Source organism: Canis lupus, chromosome 7, assembly GCF_048164855.1.
Source record: "Canis lupus baileyi chromosome 7, mCanLup2.hap1, whole genome shotgun sequence".
NCBI lineage: Eukaryota > Metazoa > Chordata > Mammalia > Carnivora > Canidae > Canis > Canis lupus.
The window spans coordinates 8,109,761-8,130,588 of record NC_132844.1 but is presented as its reverse complement, the minus strand read 5'-3'; the positions used below and the strand labels follow the sequence as shown (position 1 = coordinate 8,130,588).

At 38.2% G+C, this 20,828-nt stretch overlaps 1 protein-coding gene across 12 annotated transcripts in view; it reads right to left on the bottom strand.

The window, feature by feature from the left end:
• PDSS2 (decaprenyl diphosphate synthase subunit 2) overlaps nt 1-20,828 on the bottom strand; it is a 250,590-nt gene that overhangs the window by 35,415 nt on the left and 194,347 nt on the right. For all 12 annotated transcript variants that reach the window (XR_012033755.1, XM_072831884.1, XM_072831888.1 and 9 more), the window contains 2 exons: nt 13,381-13,554; nt 11,916-12,047 (listed from right to left, as the gene is read on the bottom strand). Coding sequence is in view for 11 of the 12 variants with exons in the window: in XM_072831884.1 (XP_072687985.1) it covers nt 11,916-12,047; nt 13,381-13,554 (306 nt within the window). In the remaining variant the exon portion in view is untranslated. The remainder of the gene's footprint in view (nt 1-11,915; nt 12,048-13,380; nt 13,555-20,828) is intronic.

The window sequence follows — 20,828 nt, the reverse complement described above, 5'->3', positions numbered from 1 at the left end:
TAGTGTGTTAAAGTGAAGAGAGCCCGGAACAGAAACCTCAGGACATTTCAAGAGCCACACCCAAGGCTTAGGATGCTAAGTGTGCCTTGTGTATGGAGGAAAGTGAGTGACCTAATAATATCTTGATGGTGACCACTCCAGAAAAACCTCGTGGGAAGATGTCATATGCTGGGTATCATCAGAAAATATGGTTTCTAGCCCATAATACATTAATACCTCCAATAACTTTAAAACTTTTATGTGCATCTTTATTTTCTTATCTGTAAAATAAGAGTACTAGACTAGACCTTATGCTCCCAAATGCTGGACTAGCTATCAGAATCATCTGGGTAGTTTGTTAAAAATGCAGAGCCTCAGTACCCTAGCCCCGAGTTCGTGACTCATTTGAAGATCACTGGTCTGGACCATGTCTAAAGTCTTTTTCCATTTATGCTTCTGTGGGTGCTAGTGTTTGCTTCAAAGGCTAAACAACTATATAAACTCCTTAAGTCTCAAGGAGAATGGAGTGCTATAACTTTCCCCTCTTTTTCTGACATCTGCCACTTATCATGTATATTTCTAGCCGAGCAAGATATTATTAAAATAACTTTCTCACTGGGGCCCAAAATAGGCTGATATAAAATAAATCCAGACTGTATTTCAACAGCCAGCAGTCCTGAACCTCTTCCTGCCACACTGTTCATCTCCAGAAGCCACTGTAAAATCTACCACACATGGCAATTCCCTGAGGGCTTCATTACTAGGGTCTTTAAAAGGGATTCACTCATCTTTTTGCCTCCTGTAGGTATGCTTCTTGTCAATCCAGGTCATGAGAAAAGAAAGTAATTTTTCCCAGTCTTTAGCAGTTCACAGAGAATGTGTGGTTTGAACCTTGTTTTATCTTTAAAAAAAAAAAAGTGAAAATAGACAAGACAGTGTGCCAGTGCTCATGACACTAGAGGCCTCCTTAGACAGCTATAGTGAGCACTGTAAAACAATATTCTGTACAAAAGCAAAAAAAAAAAAAAAAAAAAAAAAAAAAAAAAAAAAAAAAAAAGCCATTCTGAGTGAGAGGATGCACAGAGGGATTAATTCCAAAGGTTTATATACCAGTCTCTGCAGACCAAAGGCAGATAGATTCCCTGTTGGTAAGTAAGGGATGTACAATGTGGTCTTTTACTTTAAGAAACAAATGCTTTCTTATAAGTCAGGTAACAAGGAAGGATTAGATGACATAAATGAACTATTTCCAATTTTCAACTACTGTTATCTGGACTTGAAAGTCAGAAATGGAGGAACCTTTTTCTAAAAATAGAAAACTAATATTCCACAGCAGGGAGTCCAGAAATTGTTAAGACTGATCATCTCTACTTATCATGTTATTCTTCCCTAATGCTAGCAGCTATATTTGGGGATAACAGTCATTTTTAAAGATTCTCTCTTTAAAATTCCAAGGAAAATTACCTTTCTCCTAAAACTTTTTAGTGGAAAGAACACTACGACCACCCATTTGCCCTCCACCTACATTAATCAATTGCTAATATTTTGGCATCTTTGCTTTTTTTGGATGATGATTTGCTGACTACCTGAGAATAAGTTGTAGACATCATGTCTCATCCCCTCATACTTCAGCATTTATCTCCTAAGAACTAGGATGTTCTTCTATATAACCACAATCCAATTATCACATCCGGGTTTAACACTCCCTATGGTGTTTAAGAAATCCATACTCAAAATGTTTCCAGTTCAATCAATAGTGTCATTCAGAGCTGTTTTTATCCCAATCCAAGATCATATTAGAAACCATACATTATCTTTGGGTGTCATGGCTTTTAAATCTCTTCTAATCTACAAGAGTCCCTACATGACTCCTTTTCTGTCTTTCATACCGGCTTTTTTTAAGAGTACAGGTCAATTGCCCTGGAGAATGTCCCTTATCCTGGATTTGTCAGATTGTTTCCCCATGATCCCATGATTAGATTAAAATTAAAACCTTTTTTGGTGGTGGTGGGGCAAGACAACTAAATAAATGCTGCTCTTTACTTCTCCATTACATCAGGAGTCATACAATATCAGTTTGTTTCATTATTGGTGAAACTAAGTTTATTCACTGCTTCCCTTTGTATTTAATAAGTAATCTGTGGGGTGCTTTGAGGCCATGTGAATATTTGGTTCCCTTCTAACCCCCTTCATCCAATTGTCTTAATCTATCATTCATTAATAATCCTTGTTTGAATAAAAGATTACCTTGGTGGCTGCAAAAATGACGACAGTTTAAAGGTCTTTTGCAGGAATATCACTGGCTCCTCTAGAGAAGACAGGTCTTACTGGAAATAAATTCTCTGTGCATTTGTATTGGTATGAAGAGGTGGAGTTTAGTTTATACATGAGAAGGTTTACTGGGGAAGGAAGAGGAGAACCTCCCTTCTCATCCTAGAATGATTTGGGTAGAGTGTATGAGGATTTAAAAAGCTTACAAATCAGAAATCTATTAGATCTGTTAGTTCCAAAGTTGATGCACTTGAATTTTGGTTTGGTAGGAGAAGCAGGACTTGTATCAATCCAGCTTTCCAGTTACGAAGTGGAAAAAGTATCAGAATAGACAGGAACAGGGCAGGCCTCTTCTTTGTGATCCTGATCATTCTTGCCTATTAATAAAACAACACAGAAGGCATCAGCAAGGAAGCTAACACCATTCAGAACTGGACTTCTTGGGAACCTGATGCTACCATCTCTTTCAGCTGGGAAGGCTAATCTTTGGAGGGAAATGTGAATGTTCAAGAATTAGCTTTTTTGTATTCTCTCCTTTTGTTAATCGGGGAAAAAGGAAGCAACAGACAGGTGCACAGAAGGGTATGGTGTTCAATTAAAAGAAAGAGGAGGGTAGGGGCACCTGCGCAGCTCAATCTATTAAATGTCTGACTTCTGATTTCAGCTCAGGTCATGATCTCATGTGTGTGGGATTGAGCCCCGTGTTGGGCTCCATGCTCAGTGTGGAGTCTGCTTGAGATTCTCTCTCCCTCTGCCCCTCACTCCACTTGCACAGCTCTCTCTCAAAATAAATAAACGACATCTTTAAAAAATAAAAAGAGGAGAGGCTTTATTATCTACATAATAAATTTTTCCTTTTTCAGAAGGCTTGGTCATCCCCCTGCAAACCTTTTTCCTTGCTTTCTTCAAATCTGGAAGAGTCGTGAAATTTAAAATGCACACACAGACAAAATCTACTCAGATTGCCAAAAAGCCATGAAAAAGGAAATCAGGCTGAAAATGGAACTAAGCTGTTTCCTCCAGTGGCCAGGTTCCAAGGTGATGGCCACCAGTCTTGATGGTACTCGTCAAAATCATCATGTCAAAAACCAAATTTATACCAATTTTCTCCCTTAACTTTCCTATTTCTATTAACGGCATGATTCTTCCTGTAATTCAAGTTCAAAATCCAGGGTTTGGCCTCTGACTGCCCCTCCCCAAGTAGACACCCGCCAGCTTCTCCCTATCATACAAATTTTCAGGCCCTATGCATTTTCTCTTTGAAACATGTCTCCCCCCACCCGAAGATTTTAAGTAATGTCTACACCCATGGTAGGGCTTGAACTCACAACCCCAAGATCAAGAGTCACATGTTCCACCAACTGGGCCAGCCAAGCACCCCTCTCTGAAATTAGTTTTACACCTAACCTCCTTACCTTCCCAATCTTGTTGCCAACACTCTGATCAGTACTTTTCTCCTGCACTTATCAACAGGTTCCCCAAAACTTAACTGACCTACTTCTCTCTAGTATTTCCTTGTTCCTTTTGTCCTATTGGATGTAGCCAGACATATTTCCCTAAAACACATTTTCAGACCATGGCATTACATGGTTCAAAAACTTTTCTGTGTCTATTCCATGACCTGAATCAAGTTCATTTTCTGTAAGCAAATATCCACAGTCTTTTTTTTCAAATTGAAGTAAAATTCATACACAACATAAAATTCATCATTTTAATTATTTTAAAGAGTATAATTCAGGGGCATTGTACATTCAGAATGTTGTACAACCCTCACCATTATCTAGTTCCAGAATATTTTTGTCATATTGTAGCATGTATCAATATTTCATTCTTTTTTACTGCTGGATAATATTCCTTTGTATGGACATTGGGTTGTTTCTACTTCTTGGCTATCGTAAACATTGCTTATCTGAACATTCATGTGTATGTTTTTGTTTGAGACAAACTCTTTAAAGATAGGTTTTATGTACTATTTCAGAGCAATTCTTTGCCTGTCCCTATCTGGTCCCTATACTGCCCTATAGTTTTCACATTTGACTCAAATGATAATACATTTATTTCTTTGAATATAGTACACTTGCCCATCTGCATTCCTTTCTTTTTTTTTTTTTTTAAGATTTTAATTATTTATTCATGAGAGACAGAGAGAGAGAGAGAGAGAGAGAGGCAGAGACACAGGCAGAGGGAGAGGGAGAAGCAGGCTCCATGCAGGGAGCCCGACGCGGGACTCGATCCCGGGTCTCCAGGATCAGGCCCTGGGCTGAAGGCGGCGCTAAACCGCTGAACCACCAGGGCTGCCCTACATTCCTTTTTTAGGACTTCTGGTGCCTAGGAAGCCTCTCCTTCCCATCTTTGCTGTCACAATCTTCTTCTTTGAGGACTCTCTCAGATATCACTAATTTCACAAATCATTTCTTGACTTTCCTTTGTGCTCCCTAAATGACATCATTATAGTTAGTATTCCTTGTATTTGTGTGTTTCTCTTGTCCCCCTCTTTAAGAGGCCAGAGACAGGGGCAGCCTGGGTGGCTCAGCGATTTAGCGCCGCCTTCAACCCAGGGCGTGATCCTGGAGACCCCGGATGGAGTCCCACGTCGGGCTCCCTGCAGAGCCTGCTTCTCCCTCTGCTGTGTCTCTGCCTCTCTGTGTGTGTGTGTCTCTCATGAATAAATAAATAAAATCTTTAAAAAAAAAAAAAAAGAGGCCAGAGACAACTGAGGAAATTAACTGCTATGTCTCCTGTAGTCAAGCACTTTGTTTCCTTAAATGTAACAGAAACCTCAAGAAACTCAGGAGATATCTAGAGCCATTTCAGTCTTTGTAGTCTCCTATACACTCCCTTCAAATGCCCACACTGTCCACCGTCTGTGGTGGAGGATGTCAATATTTTTCCTTTTAAAACAACTCAAAATAACTTAAATAATTAGAAGAATATCTAGTGGCATTAATGAAGACTCTGAATGTACATTTTCTCTTTTAAGAATATATATGTTATGTTTCTGTACACCAGCCTTGACGAGCAATCTCTGCTTTATGTTTTGAATAAGAAGTACAGTAGAATACTTAGGGATGAGTGAGTTAAAGCTTAGCATTGGTAAAATGTAGTTCACTTAAGGTAGTTTATGGCTGGTTATGACAGTGTCAGGATGTCACAAGCCTAAGTGACATTTCAGTACTTTCAGAAATAGCCAGGAAAATATAATCATAATTCCTATCTCTTCAGTGACTTATAAGGGCAGCAGAAAACTAGAAGGATCATTAAAAATAAAGCTTGCTGACCTGCAATAGCCTCTGGACTCCCTGAGAGAGTCAGAGCTCTGTGGTTCTCTGAAGGATTCTACTTTCTTTTATTAGGAATCAAAATGGTAACTGAGTAATGACTTCACCTCCCTAGGGTGAATCACCCATTCACTCAGTATTTTTACCTGATCATTATTTTTCAGCAGCTACAAATTTAAATTTAAAATTAAGGTAGAATTTAGTATGGAAACGTTGTTCAACAAATATTTTTCAGCTGTTTCAGGGCTGGCCTGGTGCCCTTAACTGCTTCTTACAAAAGGGTATGGTGTGTGTGTGTGTGTGTGTGTGTGTGTGTGTGTACGTTCACTGCCTGCTTTCAGGTGTGATGGAAGACAGCTATCTAAGCTATCTAATCTTAAGACTTCGGAAGTTGAAGAGGAGGTAGCAGTGCCCTGATATGAAAAATTCCAGAAGTTTCTTCTTCCTGGCTTCACAAGGATGTTGAATGCGTACTAAGGGTATGCGAGATGTTGAATGAGTATGTGATCTCCTCTTCCCTTCCCTGTCTAGTCATTAATTCTCACTCTCCCGAAGTACGAGATCGAAAGGGTAGATGGGACACAAACCTGTCTGCGTAAAGTAGGGAAGTGATTTTACATGTGATAATAAGAAATCATAGGTGACTTCCATCATTGGGAGCAAGACTTTTCCATTTCTCAGTGTCAAAACTAGTATTAAGCTTCTAATAGAGAGTAATATTTTTCTTATAATGCATCTCTTGCCTAAGAGACCTTTGTTTTAGATTTATTTGAGAGCTGAGAGGGACCTCAGAAATGATCTGGTTCAACAGCATCATATTACAGAAAATAATAACAAGGACATGAAAGAATGTGATTAAAGGTCATACAGATGCTAGCTGAGTCCAAACTAGAATCCAGGTCTTCCAAAAACCTGGTCCTTTGTGGGCTGTTTCTGCTATTGACTTTTTCTATTCCAACTTGACTTTTTCTATTTAACAAAACAGAGCTGCCATCAAACAGCCTAATTCTGTGAAAACCATACCACACACACTTTTTTTTTTGACAAATATTAATTGGATGACTATTCCAAGTAAGTCACTATGCCAAGTGCTATAGATAATTCAAAGGTGAATTCACTATTATCCTTAAGGATCTTGAAATAAAATTCAACACCTGGGCAGGAAAGGATCACAAAAATGCAGTGGAAGGAAGTGTCACTATGCTAATTGCATCCCCTAACTCTGACTAAGGGGGAAATCTATGGAATAACATTATCTTCATCTAGAGGTTTATATAAACATGAACAATATAATTTCGAAGACTAAAATAAACTCAGGTGAAGAGTCTTTAACCTGAGGAATGTTTCCCCTTTCATGACAAAAACCAACTTCCTATTTCTTATTTGTTTCAGATGAATGAATCTTCTCTTCACCAGTGATCCTGTTCATGACGTAGACACGGAGCTATAAGGAGGGCCTGAAGCCACTGGAGCAAACCACAGCGGCCTGGCGGGGCTGTGGGATGGGCAATAAACTGCCAGTCTTTTCCTGAAGGATGAGGATCTAGATAGTATCACAAGGAACCTAGGCTGGTGGACAGGACATCATCTGCTCAGAGACATCATCTCGGCAGGGTGCACTGACCTCTGGAGAAGATCTATTTGATTCATTTGAGTTACTGTCTATGGCACTGGTTATTTGGAAAGGACATCCCTTTGAAAAGTTAAAATCAAGTTGCACGTAGTGATTTGGGAATATTTCACCAGCTGTTTAGGAAATCCTAGGTTCTCATGTTGTCTACATTTATGACTTTGTATACTTGCAAAGAAACTAAAAATTAATATGTCTCTTTTCTGTGAAGCTTCTTTAAAATTCACATCTTCAATACTCTTATATATACATGAATATATGTAAATAGCCAAAGGAATATATGTAAATACCAACTCTCCTTGGTAGTTTCCATTCTACATATTTAGCTGGATCTTTTCAACCAAAATGTAAATCTGCAATGTATTCTAATGTAACCCAATTAGAGTACTAACACCATCTGTATATATATTTTTGGTTCAGCTGTCAAAAAACACACAAATACACCCAGTAATACAGTATTCAATAGTTGTATGATATTTCATTGTACTATACTTCATTTAACCTTTTTTCTATTTTTAAAATGAATCAATTTTACTTTTTTCCTTTTAAAATTAGTATTTTAGTGCATATTTTAATAGGTAAGTATTCACATCCGATCTTTCTTGGAGGATAGATTATTAGAAGTGGAATTACTGTTGCAAACTATGTACAATTTTAAACTATATATTTTAAAAAAGATTTTATTTATTTATTCATGTGACACAGAGAGAGAGGCAGACACACAGGCAGAGGGAGAAGCAGGCTCCCTGCACAGAACCTGATGCAGGGGGATCCCTGGGTGGCGCAGTGGTTTGGCGCCTGCCTTTGGCCCAGGGCGCGATACTGGAGACCCAGAATCGAATCCCACGTCAGGCTCCCGGTGCATGGAGCCTGCTTCTCCCTCTACCTGTGTCTCTGCCTCTCTCTCTCTCTCTCTGAGACTATCATAAATTAAAAAAAAAAAAAAAAAAAAAAAAGAACCTGATGCAGGACTCAATTTCAGGACCCCAGGATCACAACCTGAGCCAAAGGCAGACGCCCAACCACTTAGCCACCCAGGTGCCTCTAAACTATACATTTTTAAGTAAAAACAAACACATGTATTTAAAAAGTCAACTACAAGACTTCAAACAAAACAGCCTACCACTCTCCAGACCTTATCTGTTCTGTGTCACTTGGTTTAGCTGTTTCTTCTGCTATTTACCTTCAAACAGTGCTTTTCCTTGATTTTAAATTTTAGACATTATCTACTGATCCTACCATGAAAGGAAAAATTAACATTTCTTACATGATGAAACATACTTTTTCCCTACCCTCCTCCCACTGATGACACTCTTTGGTTTAATATTCAATATTCTGTATTTATATTTTTATGCTGTATAAATATTATTCTCAAAGCCATATAGAATATTATGCTGTATTTCCTTTCTTATAAATTTATAATTTTTACACAATAGCTAATAACTGCTTATCTTCATCCATATGTTTCATGTGGCTGCTTTAAAACTTGGCCCCAAATTCCTTGACATTCTTCCCATTGCTAGGTGAGTCTACAAACTGTTCTTGATTGCTGGTGGCCTTGTGACTGATAAGAAACGATGGAAATGACTGTGTGCTTTCTGAGACTGGTCATAAAAGAAGATGCAGTTGGGATCCCTGGGTGGCTCAGTGGTTGAGCATCTGCTTTGGCTCAGGGTGTGATCCTGGTGTCCTGGGATCGAGTCCCACATCAGGCTCCCTGCATGGAGCCCGCTTCTCCCTCTGCCTATGTCTCTGCCTCTCTCTTTCTGTCTCTCTCATGAAAAAATAAATAAAATCTTTAAAAATAAATAAATAAAAGAAGATGCAGTATCCACTTTGTTTGCTGGAACACTTATGTTTGGAATTCTGAGCTGACAATTAAGAAATGTGACTATTCTGAGGCTGCCATGCTGCAAGGAAGCCAAGCTAAATGGAGGACCCATATGTGAGTACTCTGGTTGGTCAGCAACATGGTCTTGACATTCCAGGTGCCAGTATGAGTTGAATCTCCAAATGATTCCAGTGCCCAGCACTGCTGAGTCACCTCCAGCCTCTGGGTCATTCTAGCTGAGGCCCCAGATGTCATGCAGTAGTCACCTCTGTGCGCTGTCCAAACTCCTGACTCACAAAATACACGAACATAATTACACGGTTATCTTAAACAGCTAAGTTTTGGGGTAATTTCTTATGCAGCAACAGTAACTGGAACACTTAGTTTTCTATGTCTCTGTTGTCAATTTGTCTTTAATTCTCAACATGGTTGGGCACCTGGGTGGCTCAGTGGGTTGAGTATCTGCCTTCAGATCAGGTCATGATCTCGGGGTCTTGTGATGGAACCCAGTGTTGGGCTCTCTCCTCAGTCTGGAGTCTGCTTCTCCCTCTTAATTGCCCCCACACCCAATTCATATGTGTGCATGCACATGCTCTCGCTTGCTGTCTCGCAAATAAATAAATAAAATCTTAAAAAAAATCCTCAATATGGCTAAGCATGTTAGTTCCATTGTTTTCCTTAGAAAAATTCCTCCTGAAGACCTCTGTCCTCTTCTTCCAATTTGGACTAGATGCACAGCCATTACCCCAGGACTTGCTTGGATGAGAGACAGTGTAGCGTGTCACTTGTACTTAAGGATGTGGGCTCCTTTGCAAAGCTGCCTGGATTTGAATCGTGGCTCCACTACTTGCTAGCTGTGTGACTGTGTGCAAGTTCATTTCTCCATGCCTCAGGCTCATTAGTAGAGTGCTTGGCACACCATAAGTGCTCTTACTATTGGCATTATTATTATTCTTCCTTTCATGTCATACTGGGAATTCCCACTGCCCCGAGCCTATGTCTGATCCCTAGTTCCTAGATTCCATGTCCTTCTCTTTCTTGGTTATTTCTTTGTCTTAATAAAATACATCACCCGAAATATATCTCTTGAGAAAAGATGCTTGGGAGGTAAAGTTTTTCGAGACCTTGTGTATCTGTTTTGAATTGCCTTTATTTAACATCGCACTTGATAATGTGACAGTCATAAAAGTCTAAGTTGGAAACAATTTTCTCTTTGAATGTTGAAGCTATTAGTCCATTGTCTTGAAGCTTTCATTGTCACTACTGAGAGGCCTTTCTGATTCTCCATCCTTCGTATGTCGGGTTTTCTTTTTCTTCCTGGAAGTATTAGGTTCTCTTTTCATCCCCATTGTTTCAAAATGTGATAATGATGTGACTTGGCATGAGCCTTTTAAAATTAATTATTGAGGGCACTGTTTCAATTTGGAAACTTAGGTCCTTCAAGTCTTAGGATTTTTCTTTTCTTTACAATTTGTTGTTGCTGTTAATCTTCCTACCTCCATTTTCTGTTTTCTCTCTCTGGGACTCCTAATAAGTATTGGATCTGTTGAACTGAATTCTCTTATTTTCTCTTCTATTGACTTTTTGTTCAACTTTCTGGGCGATTTTCTCATTCATATCTTCTGTTCTTCTGATTTTAAAAAAATCTGCTTTCAGATTTTTCTGTTTTACGATTCTGAGGTCTTACTCTTGGACTGTCCATATTTTATGTATCATCTGTTCTTCCTTCATGACTTTAATGTCTTTTCTCACTGAGTAGATTGATGATAGTGCTTTTGGAATGTCTTTCTTTCCTTGCACGGTCTGTTTCCTCTAAATTCCCTTTCCATCAGTTTGCTTTTGACCCCTTCTTTCATGGCAGAGGCTTTCCTCAAACATCCAGTGGTCCTCTCTTACCTACTCTATTTCAGTGGGATATACTGTGCACTTGGATACCCTAAGGCTCGTCACTCAGTGGGCCTCCATGTGGGATGTAGGAGAGCTGTGTGGATATGTGGCATGAGGGAGCCCCAAGCATCCATGTCCGCAGGTCTCTTCTCCTGGGCTTGAGATTCCCCAGAAATGATTCCTCTCATTTTCTACCAGGTGACTATGAAGGATTTTAAGCCTGCTGATGGCATTTTGAAAGCCAATAAGGGAAGAGGGTGAGAAGAGAGAACATCTTATGGTTCCAAAAGCAGATATCACTTAGGCTCTCTCTGCTTTAAGTATGGCTGCTCTCCCTGCCTCAGCTGTGCCTGGTTCCCCAAGTCCAGTCTCACATTAACCCAATCAATTAAAACAAAGCTACATAAATTCCATGAAGCTGTGGGGAAAAGGGCACTACTTTATCATTCTAGAGTTTCTGGGTTAAAAGGAAATAAAAAAAATTCCCTCTCAGCCTTTATGCCTTCTCTTCTGCAAAAAAGTAGGAAATTCACCCAGTTTAAGCCCCCTTTCCCCTCTGTCTTCACCACTTTTTTTCTTTTCTTTTCTTTGATAATACCTCAGGATTTGAGTATTCAGGGTCCAAGTTTGTTTTAAAATAACCCAATGAGCTGACAGACGGAGCTTCTGGAATTCTGCAGCTTGTGCTAGAGTCTGCAGATGGGAAATTGCCGTCAGTTAAAGGGTGGTGCTATTAGCATAGCCCAATTTTTGAAAGCCTTTAGGAAAAAAAAATCCTTTGAGTTAATTAGCATCCACCACAGGCACTGGTTTTGTGTTGCAGTATTCTAAGAATTCAGATAATAAGAAAACAGTATTTCAATCTCTAACTTTTAACTAACACTTGCCTCAAAGACACATATGATAAAGTACGAATGTTACCTGTTATATGAAAATGGTCTTATTATATTATATGGCTCATCATGAAATACCAATTATGTTCTAAAATCAACTAAATACAATTCTAGTGATACCTAAAATAGGAACAGTTTTGTTTTACCTCTCCAATCTGCTTCATCCACAAATCTCTTCCAAGAAACTCCTGATGTAAGACCACGGGAGCTGAGTTTAGATTAAAAGTCACGGAGTCACTTGTCTTTTCTTTAATGAAAGGCTGGAGATCAGAATTTATCTGGGAGGGGTAGTCAAAAGAGTTAAATTGGTAAAATGCATACACATTAGCCTGTTTTAGTTACTTCAGAAAGACCCAGTTCATGCAGTGAAAAATGGAATATAGCTCTTAGATGAATTTTTTTAGATGAACTTTAATAAGCAAAAGAACAGTCATGTGAGTAACAATCTTTAAAATTCTTTAAAATAATTTTCTTCTGACATATTTCTTTTCTCTCTTTTTTTTAATTTCTTTTCTCTTTGGCAACAGATTTTGTTTTACTTTTTAAGCTAAAAGCAATAATTTAAATAAAGTTTTAATAAATAGAATTGCTTAATAAATAAATCTAAGGTTTAATAAAATATACAAAAACTCATCTGGAGATATTTTACATGTATTGAACATATATATATATATTCTCATCTCTTAAGAGCTATGTAAGTAACATTTAAGAAATATATACTAGGGGATCCCCGGGTGGCTCATTTAGTGCCTGCCTTTGGCCCAGGGCGTGATCCTGGAGTCCAGGGATCGAGTCCCACATCAGGCTCCCTGTGTGGAGCCTGCTTCTCTCTCTCTCTCTCTCTCTTTCTCTCTCTGTGTCTCTCATGAATAAATAAATAAAATCTTTTTTTTTTAAAGAAATATATACTAAATGGAATTTTTAGGTTACCTATATAGAAGAGAGCTAACTTGAGACTTTTATTTATTTATTTTTAAAGATTTATTTATTTATTCATAAGAGACACAGAGAGAGAAGCAGAGACATAGGCAGAGGGAGAAGCAGGCTGCTTGCAGGGAGCCTGATGTGGGACTCGATCCCCAGACTGAAATCTCGCCCTGAGCCAAAGGCAGATGCTCAACCGCTGAGCCACTCAGGCGTCCCTAACTTGAGACTTTTTGTATTTCATTATGTCCATTCAAAAGAATCAATTATTAGAATTAAAGCTTTCAATTTTACTCCGTATACTTCTAAATTTCACTAACTTTCCATAATTTGTTTTACGTAAGAAACTGCAGGGAACTGTAACAAAAATGCAAATTCTTTCATTCTGTAAATGGCAACATTACATGTTATTTAATAATTTGGAAGAGTTCTCTCAAGAACCCTTTCAGGTAGTAAGAAAAGACAAACACCCCAAATATGGTGTAAGTTGTAGCTTTCTATCAAAATTACACGGTACTTACCAAGCATGCTGTTTATATTACATAACAATCATCTTATGACTGATAGATTTTAAGCGTACAATAAACATTTTTTTGAGATATAAAAGCAGCTTATTAAATGGCAAGAAGTTTCTTATGTATCATTTTAGCTATTTAAGTACTGGAAAAGGAGAAAATGTGCAAATACCTTATGACTCATGGCCATGTGCTTCCCATACTGAAATGCCATATCCTGAACGTCAGCATCATGCTTTGCTAATTCCATGGCAGCTTGGCAGCTCTTTGCTAATAAGGCACCATGGGAGAGAAAAGTCTGCTCCTTCCAAGTCGATATTCCAATATCTTCTGTGATATGATTTTCCTAAAAAATGCAACAGAGAGGATTTTACAAAATGTTTTAGGAGCAATTTTATTGTTTTGGTTTTTGAAGAATAGAAGAATTAAGAAATTAACTATTTAAAACACTCAGGCTATTGCATCAAGACAGAACTAGAGGATGCTAAACCCCAGTTCTAACTAAAGAAAACTAAGGGGGTGGGAATTGCTGTTTCAGGGTAATGGCGGGAAAAATGAAATGCTGAAGTCAATTTTATTTTGAACTAGGACACTTCTATTAAAATTTATTTGTAGGATATGGCAAAATTAGAAACTCAGACCTCCAAACTAACTCCCTTCTATACTCATGTAAGTTTTGAGTGCTGGTATTCCAAAACACAAGAAGCCTATTGCCTTTAACTTATGTGGAAATGTCAAGGGCATAATGAAGAAATGGCATTCTCTTAGAAACAGTTAAATAAAAAATCACAGAGGAGGTAACACATTACAATGGAGTATGATTGATAGATATTCCATCCAAATTTATTCCCATAAATAGAAACAAGGACATAAGGGAGTATATAAGTATAGTTTATTTAATTTCATCTTTTTAAATTATGAAAATCATTGTAGTATCTATAGGTATACACACATCTACTGTACTGCCTCTAGACTAGTAATGTCCAATAAAAATATAATGTAAGCCACATATGTAATTTAAAATTTGCCAGTAGTTACATTAAAAAGTGAAAAGAAACAAGTGAAATTAATCTGAAATTAATCTTTATGACATATCTTATCTATCCTAATATATCCAAAATATTATTTCAACATATAACCAATATAAAATTATTGAGATATTTTATACTTTTCATACTAAGTTCTCAAAATCAGTGTGTAATTTACGCTTTCAACACATCACTAGCCACATTTCAAGTACTTAGTAGATATAAGGAATTAGTGGCTGCCTTATTGGACTAGTCTGCTCTAACTGTGGGCTCCCTGAGGATAAGAATGATGATCAAGGTGTATAAAACAATGTTCATTTTTTTGATACTTCAAACTAACTAGAACCCATCCAGAAGGGTTAACTAAACCAAACACTTTCTTCCTGCTACCATACCATGATCTTCCTTCCATCATTATTTGAGAACAAAATAAAAAAATAAGAAGAGAACAGGACCATGAAAAGGTCAGTTTAGATCTAGCCCTACTTATTTCACCATGCTGAAGATAGGTATCTTCAGCCCATTGGTCAGATCAAATTCTCAGCTTAGTTTTATTTATTATGACTTAAACAACAAAAAAGTTCCACTTATGGTAACAGTTGCAAATGTGCAATATAACATTTTGTAGTAATAAAAAAGGCCACCCAAGGGAGAAACAGTACATAAGAGGTTTTATCAAACATTAGGTATATAATACCTAAATAATAACATATTTAATTTTAGGTATCTGAGAATATATTTTTATATGTACAAAGTTAACATACCATATTAAGAAATCAAAGATAAAAACCATATTACCTCTCTCTCTATATATATATTAAATAGGCATTTAACAAAATTCAACTTCTATTCTTGAGGGGGGAAAAAAACCTAAATAAAATAGGAACAGACGTATATTTCTTTAATATGATGTGTTTGTGTCAGCCCCAAAGTCAGCAAATACTTCTAAAGAAACATGAGTCTTTCTCACTAAGTCAAGAATAAGAGAGATGCACAACGCCACTGTTGTTTAATAGTGTAATGGAAGAGGCAAGAAAAGGACATATATACTAGAAAGGAAGATTTTTTAAAAGATTTTATGATTTTATCTATTTATTCATGAGAGGCACAGATAGAGAGAGGCAGAGACACAGGCAGAGGGAGAACCGGGCTCTCCACAAGGAGCCCAATGCAGGATTTGATCCCGCATCTCAGGACCATGTCCCGAGCTGAAGGCAGAAGCTCAACGGCTGAGCCAACCAGGCATCCCTAGAAAGGAAGATTTTAACTCTCACTATGTGAACATAATACAACTGTATATTGGAGAAAACTAGAAGACTCAACTAAAAACTACATTAAATAAGAAGATAATTCAATAAGTAGCAGCATATAAAATGAGTATAATCGATAATATGATAAATGTATTAACCATAGTTTTCATGCATAAACAATAACAGGAAGTATTATAAATAGGGTCTTTTCTTCCATTATATCTATGAAAAGATTAAAAAGCTGGGAACAAACTTAGAAATGTGAAAAACCGATACAAAGAAAATGTGAAGGGACGCCTGGGTGGCTCAGTGGTTGAGCACCTGCCTTCAGCTCAGGTCATGATCCTGGAGTCCCAAGATAGAGTCCCACATCGGGCTCCCTGCATGGAGCCTGCTTCTCTCTCTCCCTATGTCTCTGCCTCTCTCTGTGTCTCTCGTGAATGGATAAATAAAATTAAAAAAAAAAAAAAGAAAATGTGAAAATACTAGTAAAGGAACACAAGTAACGTGAAAAAATATAAAAACATATCATGCTTAGAGACAGTACAGTCCAACTCCATAAAGTGTACTCCATTAAACTAAAAAAAGGGTGCCTGGGTAGCTCACTCAGTTAAGCTCCTGCCTTTGGCTCAGATCGTGATCCCAGGGTACTGGGATGGAGCCACTCACAGGGTTCCTTGCTCAGTGGGGAGCCTGCTTCCTCCTCTCTTTCTGCCTGCCACTCCCCCTGCTTGTGCTATCTTTCTTTGTCAAATAAATAAATGAATCTCAAAAAAAGAAGAAAAAGAAGGTGGAGGAGGAGGAGGAGGAGGAGGAGAGCAGTGTGTGGGGGCCTGGGGGAGGAAGGTGGATGGGAACAGCAACAGATGTCTAGCCCTACTAGACATTGTAACTGTAAAAATATCACATATTATACTATAAAGCCTTATTTATTTATTTATTTATTTATTTATTTATTTATTTATTTATCTTTTTTTTAAATTTATTTATGATAGGCACACAGTGAGAGAGAGAGAGAGAGAGAGAGGCAGAGACACAGGCAGAAGGAGAAGCAGGCTCCATGCACCGGGAGCCCGACGTGGGATTCGATCCCGGGTCTCCAGGATCGTGCCCTGGGCCAAAGGCAGGCGCCAAACTGCTGCGCCACCCAGGGATCCCTATTTATCTTTTAAATATTTTATCTATTTATTCACGAAAGACAGAGAGAGAGAGAGAGAGGGGCAGAGACACAGGCAGAGGGAGAAACAGGCTCCATGCAGGAAGCCCAACGTGGGACTCGATCCCTAATCTCCAGGATCACACTCCCTGCTGAAGGCGGCACTAAACCGCTGAGCCACCCCAGCTGCCCAAGCCTTAATAATTAACAAAAAATGTGTACTTTTTATACAGAAAGACAACTGGACAAATGAGAAAGTCCAGAAATCAAACTATATATAAGAATGTATTAAATTTTAGGAAAAAAAATGGACTTTTCAGTAAATGGTGCTGGTACAACTGGATAGCTGTCTGGAAAAAAAACAGACTGTTCTGCATTATACCATTTATAAGGGTAAACTCCAGGGATGCCTGGGGGGCTCAGCGGTTGAGTGTCTGCATTTGGCTCAGGTCGTGGTCCGGGGATGGAGTCCCACGTTGGGCTCCCTGCATGGAGCCTGCTTTTCCCTCTGCCTATGTCTCAACCTCTTTTTCTGTGTCTCTCATGAATGAATAAATAAAATCTTAAAAAAAAAAAAGACTTTGTTTAAAAGAATAAGGGTAAACTCCAAATGGCAAAAACAAAAGCAAAACAACCAATCACAAAACCATAGGCAACGTCAGAAGACAAAGGACAAGGAGGAAAAAGTATTTGCATTTCTGATCCCAGACAGATGGGCAATCTCCCTGTGGTAGGCTAATAATGTCTGTGCCCCCTGCACCCGCCTCTCCCCAAATGTTACCTTAACATGGCAAAAGGGACACTGTGGATGTGACTGAATTGAGGATGCTGAGATGGAGGGATTATCCCAGATTAACTGGGTGGTCGTGCAGTCATCACAAGGATCCTTGTCAGAGGAAAGCGGCAGGGTGAGTCAGACAAGGAGAAGTGGTGACAGAAGAGAAAGAGATTAGAAGATGCTATGCTGCTGGATGAAAGATGGAAGGTGGGGACATGAGCAGAGGAATGAAGGCCGAAACGAGAAAAAGCAAGGAAATGGGTCTCTCCTACGGCCTCCAGAAGGAAAGCGACCTTGTTGACATCTTGATTTGGGGGCTTCCAACCATTAGAAAAATTTGCCACCTCCTCAAAGCCTTACTAAGTGCTGATGAGGCTGTGAAGAAACAGGCCTCTCAAGCACAGATAAGGAAAGTGGAGACTGGATGGAAATCTCATGATTTATCCATGAAAATTCCAAATGTATTTGCCCCATGACCCAGCAATCCCACTTCCAGGATTTAATCCTACATATAAGCCCACACACACATGTGAAATGAAATACATACAAGTCTACAGTCTATTGTTCACTCAGCTGCAAGGGTAATCCTTTTACAGCTTAAGCCCGAGAGATCCACATCGGCCTTCAAGCTGTTTCTCTAACACTTCAGGCCTGCTCTTCTGAGGCCTCTGAACTTGCTATATTCTCTGTCACGCACTCTCCCCAGATGTTTGCAAGGCTCCGTTCCTCATTGCTCTGGGCTCTCTGCTCAAATTTCAACTCATCTTTCAGTCTCCCTGCTTTCCTTATCATTTCCCATTTCCTTACTGTGCTTTAAATATCTTTTCCTTGATACTACCAGACTCCTCATATAGTATTGGTTTAATGGTTTATTGCTTGTCCCCTTCACTAGAATATTGGCTGCATGAAAGCAAGGACTTTGTGTGTTTTGCCTTCTGCTGAAATCATAAGCATTCAATAGAGTATATTAAGTGTGTAATAGATAGGCGATGCCTGGGGGGCTCAGCGGCTGAGCATCTTGCCTTCAGCTCAGGGCATGATCCCAGAGTCCCGGGATCGGGTCCCACATCAGGCTCCCCTCAGGGAGCCTGCATCTTCTCCCTCTGCCTTTGTCTCTGCCTCTCTGCATCTCTCATGAATAAATAAAATCTTAAAAAAAAAAAGTGTGAATAAATATTTGCTGAATCTTTATCTTTCTTTTGGTATTGTTCTCTTTCTCTCATTTCCACCTTTCTCTGTCTTTCCTAACTTGGAAAAAATAAAGAATTGAAATAATTCTTCTGGAATACCTTCCTACCACTCACAGAATCAAAATAAACTTTAGTATCCTATTAAGGCACTCTTTTTTGGTACCAAGCAATATTTCTAGCCCCATCTCCTCCCCAAAATAGTCCTTTGAGGCCTGCATTCCAGCAACACAGAACAATTTGCTGTTTCTTGAAAAAAATATGTACTGTCACACTTATGTGAATTTCAAAATATCATTCCCTTCAAAAAGAATACCATTTCTTCCCATTCTCTCTCTACCTATTACATTGAACACATCCAGCTCAAATATCACTTCTTTGAGGAGCTTTCTCAAATACTCTCACAAATACTTTCCTCTTTAGACTAAGGTTACCTTACTTGTATTACAACATAGCATTTAATTCTTTCTAAATTGTATGATTGCTTATTTGTCTTTTCTTGATGAGGTTAGACCTAATATCTTAGGCATCTTTATATACTTTCAATCATTTAGGCCATATTTCATGTCCAACAAAGGTTTGCTCAAGGAATAGAATCATATTGTTGCATTTATTATTTATATGTTCTTTAAAAATTTTTTAAAACTGGGCAGCCTGGGTGGCTCAGCGGTTTAGCGCTGCCTTCAGCCCAGGTCATGGTCCTGGAGACCCGGAATCAAGTCCTGAGTCGGGCTCCCTGCATGGAGCCTGCTTCTCCCTCTGCCTGTGTCTCTGCTTCTCTCATTCTCTCTCTCTCTCTCTCTCATATGAATAAATAAGTAAAATCTTAAAAAAAAAAAAAAAACAAAAAACTAATGAGTAGCTCTACAACGAATGCTATTCAGCAACAAAAGAGAAGGAACTACTGACACATGCTCTATAATGGAAGAATCTCAAAAAAACGTTAAGCCAAGTGAAAGAGGCAGGCACAAAAGGCCACATATTGTATGACTTCATTTAAATGAAATGTAGATTAGTGGTTGCCTAGGCTGGGGGTGGAAACTGTGAAGGGGCATGAGGGACCTTAGAGGGTGTGCATAAAAATGAAAATGTTCTAAGGCTGATTTATGGTGATGGTTGTACAATGTGATACAGTTTTTTAAAATCACTGAATTTTATGCTCAAAATGGGTTGATTTTAGAATATGAAAATGTAGCTCAATGAAGTTGTTAAAAAAGAAAAAAATGGATGAGTAATATTTTACATTTCTTGGTCTCAAGAAATGCTTAAATTGTCATTTAAAAAATTTATATGACTCTTGGGACCCCTGGGTGGTTCAGCGGTTTAGTGCCTGCCTTTGGCCCAGGGCATGATCCTGGAGTCCTGGGACCGAATCCCATAAGAGGCTCCCCATGTGGCGCCTGCTTCTCCCTCTGCCTCTCCTCTCTCTCCGTCTCTGATGAATAAATAAATAAAATCTTAAAAAAAATTTATATGACTCTCAATTAACTTTTTGTGGTTTGTTCACTATCCTCATGTATTCTTACAACAAACTTTACTGAGGTTCTATAATGGGTCAGGTTCTCTGCAACACAATATAGATATGAAGATTAATAAATAGTCTGTCCTCAAGAAGCTCATAGGCCAGGAATGGCATCTATAAATATATGTTTATAAGGATATAAATGTATAGATAAAGCAATATAATTCTATTTCAGAATAATTTTTGTAGGATTTCCAATAAAAGATTCAGTTTGGGTCATTGTATTTTTCTTATTGTGATTAAGATATTTTATTGTTCATTATTTCTACATTTTAAAATAGGCAAGTGATACATGATCACTGAAAAACAAATTAGAAAATTCGTGACCAAGAAAACAATTAATTTATAGTCCCCAGAAATCTACTACCATAAGTTAATAAGGGTGTAAGTTAATAATTCTGTTTCTAAGTTAATCAGAACATTTATTCCCTGAACATTAAATTATTATATATTGTGAACTTGGTTACAAATGAAACAAAGTCCCTCCATTCATTTCCATCAGCTTGCCATGTATATATTATAAGAAGACCATGCTGTATTACAAAGGAAAAATTAATGTACAATTATAAAATACCAAGGACCTGGTTTGATAACCACATTCAAATCAGTATCTTCACACATTAGATACAGAATTGTGTGAAATGAATGAATGTAGTCAGACTAAATGAGATTTAGATATTCTTATAGCATCGACTTACA